This window comes from Austrofundulus limnaeus, unplaced genomic scaffold (assembly GCF_001266775.1).
Source record: "Austrofundulus limnaeus strain Quisiro unplaced genomic scaffold, Austrofundulus_limnaeus-1.0 Scaffold48, whole genome shotgun sequence".
NCBI classification, from domain to species: Eukaryota; Metazoa; Chordata; class Actinopteri; order Cyprinodontiformes; family Rivulidae; genus Austrofundulus; species Austrofundulus limnaeus.
Window position 1 is genome coordinate 2,084,328 of NW_013952450.1, and position 9,281 is coordinate 2,093,608.

At 41.6% G+C, this 9,281-nt stretch overlaps 3 protein-coding genes across 3 annotated transcripts in view; 2 read left to right on the forward strand and 1 right to left on the reverse strand.

Annotated features, from left to right (window-relative positions):
- The window catches only part of LOC106517413 (putative protein MSS51 homolog, mitochondrial), a 16,101-nt gene extending 14,136 nt beyond the window's left edge, over nucleotides 1–1,965 (forward strand). Inside the window, exons 6-7 of the mRNA XM_014008237.1 lie at nucleotides 657–750; nucleotides 982–1,965. Coding sequence (XP_013863691.1) covers nucleotides 657–750; nucleotides 982–1,189 — 302 coding nt within the window. The 3' untranslated portion in view covers nucleotides 1,190–1,965. The remainder of the gene's footprint in view (nucleotides 1–656; nucleotides 751–981) is intronic.
- Nucleotides 1,966–4,389: 2,424 nt separating this feature from the next.
- On the forward strand, nucleotides 4,390–7,320 carry LOC106517414 (putative protein MSS51 homolog, mitochondrial). Its single transcript, XM_014008238.1, has 6 exons — nucleotides 4,390–4,480; nucleotides 4,767–4,916; nucleotides 5,021–5,145; nucleotides 5,226–5,789; nucleotides 5,881–5,974; nucleotides 6,957–7,320. The coding sequence occupies exons 1-6, from the start codon at nucleotides 4,464–4,466 to the stop codon at nucleotides 7,159–7,161; spliced, it is 1,155 nt and encodes a 384-aa protein (XP_013863692.1). The 5' UTR covers nucleotides 4,390–4,463; the 3' UTR covers nucleotides 7,162–7,320.
- A 754-nt stretch (nucleotides 7,321–8,074) lies between these two features.
- Nucleotides 8,075–8,968, reverse strand: LOC106517327 (myeloid-associated differentiation marker-like protein 2). Its single transcript, XM_014008096.1, has one exon. The coding sequence runs from the start codon at nucleotides 8,966–8,968 to the stop codon at nucleotides 8,075–8,077; it is 894 nt and encodes a 297-aa protein (XP_013863550.1).
- Nucleotides 8,969–9,281: the final 313 nt, after the last annotated feature.

Consider the following 9,281-nt stretch of genomic DNA (forward strand, 5'->3'; position numbering starts at 1 on the left):
TCCTTTTGCAACAGATCTAGTTGAATGACCACTTCCAGAATTTGATTTGGGCAGCAATGCACAGAGAGTTCCATAACTGGCACCTTGGAAGATCAGAAAACATAAATATGGTGTTGCGCTCACAACAGTGAATCTCCTGAAGCGTGCGTGACGCCTCCAGCCAACACACCTCATTGGTTTGAAACAGATTTATCTAGTTGAAGTGCATATGGCTGTTTAAAAAGTAAAAAAATAAAAAATAATAAAAAAAATTATGTAACTAGAATAAAACAGATTCAAACGGAGGGAACATCTGTCAGTTAATATGCAAGAAACGATTAAGCTCGTTTTGAATTTAGCCTGACTGCTGCGGGGCTCAAACAGAGTGGCATCCGTTTTCATTTAGGGTTCAGCAGTCATTTTTCAGTTCATCTGCGGTCGCTGAGTAAAGCTAGATTTGTCACACTGACTGGTAATGTGACACAAAKAGTTATAGCCCTACCAATAATGAGTAGGCAGCTGGAGACTAAACAAGTGCAACTGGTTCAATCTGCAAATAGGTTTTATTTTTCCTGGCTTTTGTATCACTTATTTTCAGACTGCAGCATTTAAAGTAACTAATAATGTAATCTCTGATTAGGTACAAAAAATGGTAATTGTATTTATTTGTAATCCAGGTTTCCATGCCAATCAGGGTCTGGTTGAAGGCTGGCTACCTTCTCTTCTGCTGCTCAGGGACTATAACATCCCCTCTTTCTTCACCATGTACAGGTAACTCCTGTTTCTCTCACCGTCTACAGCAGAGCTGCTGCTGTTCTCCCTCGGCACAGTCTTTAATAATGAAATGTTTTAATGCCAGAGGGCGTCATTAACTCATTTTGAAACACCATCTGCTGACTCCCCGCAGACAGAAACGTTGCAAATGATGAGAAAAGAAAATCGGCACACTTGTATTTTCACTTTTTCATTATTATTTTTTTTTCTATGTTGCTGTCCTGGCAGTGAGATGGAGCTGAGGTATTCCCTGCAGATCCTGCTGGAGCTGGAGATGCACATCAGAGAGAGCGGACCCAATCCTTTCACCTCCCAGAAACCCGAGCAGGTCCAGGCCTGTCCCAACAAACCCCCCGTCTACTGCAACTCGCATTACGTCTGCTTTCAGGGGCTGCTGCCTCAGGTGGACTGCGAGGGGCCAGGTGTGCACAGCTAACAGCCCCGCCATCACAACTTTCACATTATTAAGCCTGGAGGTCTTTGCGGGCGCATTTTTACCTCTGCTGCCACGCAAACACCATCAATTAATGAGGCAAATTATATAAATCCATCAGAGCTTTTTTTTAATATATTAATATTATTTTTGGATGGTGTCATCAGTCGGCCATGAGGGTTTCTCCTCCGTCGGTGCCCCGAGGTAATGCCACTGTGGGATTAAAAAGGGGGTCACCGCCATGCATACGGAATGAGACCCAAAATTAGTTGTCATCCCGCAACGGCTTCCTGTGATTTGTTCCGCAGAGAGAGCTATTCCCAAATCCCACAACAGCTGCATGGAAGCAGATCATATGCATACAAATGGAACGCACTGCGTGAAATGAGGCGAGTTCTAGTGTTTCACATGTTTTTGTTTCCTTCTTTTGATTATTGTGCAATATACTTTAAATTCTGGAGAAGGAACTTTTTTTGTACATTATAGAATCTGTTTATTGTGGTTTTAAGGTTGAAAGCATGGTTTTGTAAACATGTTACAAGGGGTCGAGTGGAGCATTCTGACTTGCAAGGAAAAGAATGAATATTTTTCTTGTTATATTGTTGACAACAAACGAAAATATTTTGTTTATCCTGATATTCTCAGGTATAAGGACACAGGACTTCCTTTTGAAGAAGGCAATTATAAGAATATGAATAATGAACATTATGATAATAATGAAATCCTTAACTATGACTTTTTGTTCCTCATTACATAATAATAAAAACAGTAAAGTTTGAGCCGTCATGTTTATTTAATTGAGTGACACTAGCAGTGCAACACTGCCCTCTTGTGGATTCAAAGTATTGCAGCACAAAAACTACAAGCTCACTCAGGTTCTTAGCTAGACCTAATGGGACAAACAAAAGTAATGATGTTTTTCATTATTTCATTTATTTCAGTTCTATATAATATATTTTGAAGTTTAATTATAACCTACAGCAGTGTTTCCCAAAGTTGGGGTTGGGACCCAATGTGGGGTCCTGAAACATCAAGGTGGGGTCCTGACAGGATTTTCTAAATTGATTACATTTTGCCTTAGTTGTTACAAAGGAGTGAGGTTAGTATATTTAAAATGGATAAATGTAGTATAAAAAATATTGTTACTATGCTCATGTTTTGTTGACCTGATACAAATGTTTATCGTCCAAAAATAGTTGGGGGCACAGGTCTCTGCTACTGTTATTTTGTGGGTCAAAAGCTGAAAAGTTTGGGAACCACTGACCTACAGTAACTAAAGGACATTTTGTTGTTTTATTTTTTTATTGGAACTGCTCTTATTTGAGCCGACCCCAAAAGTTACTTTTTATAAACTGCAGATGGTAGAAGAGGTTGGGAGGGAAAATGCAAAAATAAAAAAATAAATGGAGATCAAACCCAGGAATTTGTTAAAAATGTCTCCTAAATCTGTGAACAAACTGTAATCGAAAGTGAATATTTGAACCAAACTGCCTCACTTTATGACAGAGCATAGGTGACAAATAATAAAGTTCAAAATTCAGGCACATAGACAGAATTTTATGTCTAGGTTGTTTTTTTTCAATCAAGCCTTTTTAAGCCAGAAGTATGAGGTCTGCTTAAATCTCCAATGGCATTAACTTTACGTCATTATTGGGGTTCAGTGAGAGTGGGATGGGGTTCCCACGACAGCCCAATGTACATAAGATGAAATAAAAAATATATTTTTCTTACCGTATTCACCAGGTAGTCTGTTTGCAGAAACTCTGGAACTTCTTTGTTGAAATTTGTTTATCCAAGAAGACTGGAGGAGCTGCAGGTAACCTCAGCCTTTATAAGCAGGACCTATGGATAGTGGATCAACCAGTTTGCTGGTGACAATCAAAACATGTTCACAAAAGAGGACCATCAGCCTAACCATCGATCATCAGTGCCCAGATGACCACTTGTTCACAGAGGGCCGACTGATACACGCAGTAACAGTAAGAGGAGGGACACAAACCAACATTCCTTCCTATCGAGGACAACATCATCTCTGAAGGATGACCGCTGAAACCTGGCCTTTTGATCAATTGTGTAAAGTTTTACTGAAAAACTAATGATTTCTTACCTAAAATATCAAAGTTTTGTCAGAACAGGCCAAAAAAAAGTCTTTTTTTTTCCGCCGCTATGCTCCTTGATGGTGGAATTAAGTCTTCTGCTGTTAGGGATGAGTCTTTTTTTATGTGCGTCTCAAGTTGACATGAAGATGCTTTCCRTAATCTGCAACTTCTCACACTCAAGCACTACTCCTATAGGGCAGGGCTCTGCAGTCTGYGGCTCTTTGAAGCTTTGACCAAAGCTAACGTCAGACTGAACACAACAGGCTAAGCTTTAGCAGTTTTCCTATTGATTTGTTTACAAAAATGTGATTGATATTAGAATTAAAGGAGTGAAACATAGATCAATAATCCCAACTACCAGCCTTACAGGATGATCTTGCTTTAAAACCCATCATTTTTTTTACATAATCTGTAAGACAAGTTGCTGAGAAAAAATCTAGAGAGTTTGTTAGATAAGTATTAGGGGATAAAAGTAGCTCGTCACAGTTCAGTGTTTTAGTTCTTATTAAATTTGGCATAAAATGTTTTATGTTTGTTTACATGAATATCATCTTTTCTTTTGTCCTAATGTGTAAAATGAATAATAAATTTTATAATTTACTGTATATTTTTAGTTTTATGTCATCCCCCACTGGCTGGAAAAGCCCCCTTCAACAAACTCAGAGTGGCCCACGAGCCACTATTGATAATCAAGGTTAGGTTGTAAAACGTCATCCCATGACGAGTGCCACGATATAACTTAAATGGACTTAACATCTGAGAATTGGTACGAATCATTGCAGTAGGCTTAGAAAAATGTAGGTCCGTGTTTAAAAGAGAGACTGTACAGTTGACAGGGTCTTTATCTTTCTTTGCTAAGTGTAATGAAGGCCTCTGTGAAAGATGGAGGTAAGTGGCCCAATTAAAAAGATTCAGTTCTGCTGGGAAGTTATCTTTTTTTTTTTAATTCTAAACAAAAACTTGGTATTTAACAGATCAGCTAAAACATTAAGGGGAATCYCCACCCCTTCTCATGCAGTCAGGACTGGTTTGAATGTGTCAGACTTTTCTAGAAGGCAAAGCACAGGTGCTATATCTGGCCCCCACCGCCCCCTTAAACCACATATCACATATCACAACCAGCAGGAGAAGCAGTTGAACAGAACCCTGTGTGTTTCGCTCGTTGACACGGCCTAAACATGACGGCCTCTCAGAGGTAAGCAGTATGTGGTTTACATTTTTTTTAAATTTAGGCTTCTGTACACGTCTGCTTGTTGACTTTATGTCGCCTTTAAAAATGACAAGTGTGTGAAGCCAGGCGCTCTTTAAAGACATTCGAGGGGTGTTCTTAGGTGTCGGAGAGCCAATAATCCCAGATTTATAGTGTTTTTACGAGTATTCGTTTGTTTTTGTGTTAAAATCACCATCGCAAGGCTTTTTGGTTTGTTTTTGTCATGTTTTAAACATAGCCAGTCGTCTCATTTGTGCTTTGGTTTGTTCAGCACGACTCAGGAAGTCAAGGAGAAGGTCACGGCTTTTCGAACTCAGAAGGAGATGTTTGAGAAGATGGAGGAATCCTTTAAGATCTGTGCTTCGTGTGAAAGGCGACCAGATAAGCTTTCCAACCCACAGAGCTTAAAGCGGTGTGCCAGGTACTAAAACATGGAATAAATCCTGGTTTCATTTATACACTGATTAAAGAGAATTGTATGAAGCAAAGAGAGGATTTCAGAAATCGTTTTCTATTTTCGCCCAGATGTTTAAATGTTTACTACTGCTGCAAAGACTGCCAGAAAGAGGACTGGCCCAAACACAAGAAGTTCTGCTCAGTCCTGCGTCTCGCTGCCATCGACAGAGTTGTTGAATGGTTATTATTTAAAGGTAAAACAACCAATAAAGACGGTTCAGTTTGGGTTTGTCCAGCAGCTAGGCTAACTGTATTTTTTTTTTCTGTTCATCAGGAGATCTGCCGTTCCCCACAGACAAGTGGTCCAAGCCCCAGTCTGAGGTCAGAGGTTGGGACGACTGGCTCGCCATGCAGGGAGACCTCACATCCCGACTTGACCCCGTTGTAAAGGGCGAGAACATGAAGGAGCTGTGGACAAACGCGGGCCGGCCTCGGCCCGACGAAGACGACCTGAAGCAGTCGCTGTGGCGGGTCTGCAGCGACTTCTTCTCCAGGCCCCTCACTGTGGTGTGGGGGATGAGACTGTTCGGTTTGAACCCCTGCTCCAGACCACTCACCGTCCACCTGGTGGGGGCGGGCCACACGGAGACCCTCGCAGCTAAACTGACGGACTACGACGAGCTGAACCACATGTTCCCTGGACACCAGGGCATAGAGGTGGTGATGGTGGGACCGGAGGTGGTGGACGGCCCCATCGTGAGGCCTCCTCTCAGAGCCTTCGGCCCCAAGCAGAGGGTCTACATCAGCGCCTACAGGGGTCTCTACCACCAGTTCTGGGAGGAGCTGGTGGAGATGGAGGAGGCAGTCAAACCKGACCTGGTGGTCGGATTTCATCCAGGTGAGAACATCAAAATAAAACTGTACCCAACATACATTCTGATGTCTATTGAACTGGTTTGGATTTTTTATTTTAATGTTTTCTTATCTAGGTTTCGATGCTAGTCAAGGTCTGGATCAGGGCTGGCTTCCAACACTTCTGCTCCTCAGGGATTATGAGATTCCTTCTCTTTTTACTACTTTAAAGTGAGTGTCATGGGTTTATAATGGACAAACACCTCAGTACTATTGTTACTTCGATTGTCTTATTATTACTATTAGTTTGTGAAAATTTATACCAAAGTATTTTAAACTACTGAAAACCAGTGATGATGCAAACATTGAGTCATTTAAAAGACATAAACCACTCRGTACTATATGTTGTAAAGGATTTAATCGATCATGAAATATCGATACTACCGATACCAGAACTTCATGTTCTAGAATCGATACTGAAATCAAAATATCGATACTTTGATACTTTAGTTATATCACATAATGTATATCATTAACAGGAAAATAGTGGAAAATAACTAAACTATTCCACACTTATCTTGATCACATGTGGTTGGAGGGAACTACTTTTTCTTCCGCTTGAGTAATGCATCAGCCATATATCAGTCAGTCAGTCAGTCTGTAGCTGTACGGCAGGTCATTTTAACATAAAATCTGCTTCGTATGTCTGTTGTTACATTTTGGATGAGGGGATCCCAAACTTTTTCATGCCATGCCCCCCCCCCCCCCCCCACCAAAAAAAATGAAAAAACAGCATTAGTTCTGGCCAAGGACCTTCTTGCCAATCCACAAACCATGCCACAAAATAACAACATAACAACTTTTATAATGTTTTTCTCACTTTTATTCACTATTCAAAAATTATTATATTTCTTTAGAATAATAATTTTAAGTTGTGTTAAACAAGTATAAGATCAGGGCTAGAAAGACTTAATTAAATAAATTACTATGTCATGTATTTTTTATAAAGCAGTTATTTGAAAAACACTACTTTTTAAGATTTACCAGACACATTATGTATGTTATCACAAAGTGTCAGTATCGGATCAGTATCGCCGATACCAGACAAATTTAATTTAGTATCAGTATTGGAAAAAAAAATTGGCAGTATTGAACATCACTAGTTTCTGTGGCTCCCGCTAACTGCTAACTGCTAACCGTCTCCCGCCCGCAGCGAGACAGAGATGACCTACTCCCTGCAAATCCTCCAGGAGCTGGAGATGGACATGAGGGGAAGCGGAGCCAACCCGTTCGCGTCGCTCAAGCCAGAAGCGGAGGGCTCGTCTCCCAACAAGCCCCCCGTTTACTGCAATTCTCACTACTTCTGCTTCCAGGGTCTGCTGGAGACCGGGGAGCTCGAGGAGCCCGAGGAGGCCTGAGGGAGCTGGAGCTGTGGCTCCTTTTTTTTTTGTACTTTTCTTTTGTTTTTACCTGAACAGCAGCTCCCACACTGTAACTCTGACTGATATGGTCAAATGTTGGGTAAATCTTTTTATCCAGATACTTCAAAATAAAAAGAACGACAGTCACAGCAGCAGGACGAAGCCACCTGAGCRCTTTTACTTGCATGCAAGGAGTCCATGATTACAGACAGTACAGTGACATATATGTCAACAAAGATGAACTAACAGCTTGTTTGTTTAGGTATTGTTTTACTGGTTTTTAGGGCAAAACTTCTCCATTATTATAAAGTTACAATTCTCATTATCAGACTGCAAATGTTTTGCAATACAGGCCAAATACAGTTGCCCGATGCTTAGAGAGCCTAAAGGTGATAAGTTAGTCTGGTTCCATAAATTTCTCCAACATTGCTGGTAAACAAAAGCTTCCTCATTACATACTTATAAAGCAGAAAACAAGACAAAAAAAACAATTTCCAAAACTAATGAACCTTGATTTTAATATGGCCTTTTAAACCGTTCCAACATCAAATATTTCACGTACTATATTTATGATTATAGTAGTGTACGTGTCATTTTACTGCATATCTAAGTTTTATGGCAAACAAACGAAGGCCATAAAATCCAAACGAACTTTTGTTTAGTTTGCAGATAGTCTATGAAATAGAGCGGTTAGAGCCCCAATAAAACAGTTCTAGTTGCATCGTTCATATTAGTTCAGCTTTTCTTGTTCTTAATTGATCACGGGATGATTTAAAACTGTTACAATAAAAGGAATTTTCAGGATTACAAATAAACGTGTCRCACAGAGTTTAACTTTCCAATCACCAAAGAACAGGAAGTATTAAAACAGACTGAAAATCAAATCATAGGAAACAAAAAAACAGAACATTTACGAGCGTTTAAAGTTACAGATGCCAAACAGTGTGAAAATAAGATCCAGCGTAAAAAGAATGAGGTTCACGTAAGTAAAAAAGGTAACCATGAACTGAATGGCCCAGAGGCAAAAGCTAGGCGGGCAGTCGTTGGGACGGGGGTTGTTTCTGAAGACGTAGATGGGCCACACGATCGCAGCGATGATGTACAGCACCACAGAGATCACCAGGAAGATGAACACAACCCTGTCCAGGTTAAARGGCAAACAGGTCCTCAGTATTTTCAGGATGTTGACGGGGATGATGAGAAGCAGGATGGGGAAAGGGATGATGTACGCAATGAGACAAAAAGTCAGAGCCACGCTGTTTCTGTAACCTGTGATGGAAACAAAAAGCATGCAGCTCACGAACGCCTCCAGAACCTTCCAGAATCCCGGCAGCGCAGACAGGTAGACGCCCGTCTTCTTGTCGAGGCATTTGTCCTTCACCACTTCAAGAAGGTAGAGGAAGCCACACAGGAAGGCGAACACGCTCACGATCCAGCCGTATATGCAGCTGGAGCAGGCGTAGAAGTTGGCGTAGGTGATGGCGGAAGAGATGGTCATGAGCGAAGAAGTCATGGCCATCCCTGTGGTGAAGTCGTCCCAGTCCATGCAAACTTTAAGCAGGATGTGGAGCAGGAACGTCTCGATGACCGTGATGATGAGAGTGATGATGGGGCAAAAAGCCCAGGAGAACATAGCGTAGTTCCAGTAGGTGTGAGCGCTCCCGCCTCTGAAGCAGCCCAGGAGGAAGGTAAGAAAGGAGACGACGATCTGAGCCATGTGTAGCCCCCCACGTCCAGTCAGCAGACTGCTCGGAGTGAACACGGCTTTGGACAGTGTATCCTTCACCTGGTCAATGCATCCCATCGTGGTTAAAGCGTTAACAAGACGTTAAATAAACTCTGGCTGATGAGGACTGACACGTCTCTGCCGCTCTCCCTCCTTCCAACACTGCTTTTCATGATGCCTTTGAATATAGTTTGCATAATGAAACGGACTGTGTAGTGGTGGATACCTAATGCAGCTGCTGAAGCATTACAGAAATACTTTCAGGCTGTCCATCCATCCATTTTTCTTCCGCCTATCCGGAGTCGGGTCGCGGGGGCAGCAGCTTCAGAAGGGAGGCCCAAACCTCCCTCTCCCCAGCCACTTCTTCCAGCTCCTCCGGGGGAACTCCAAG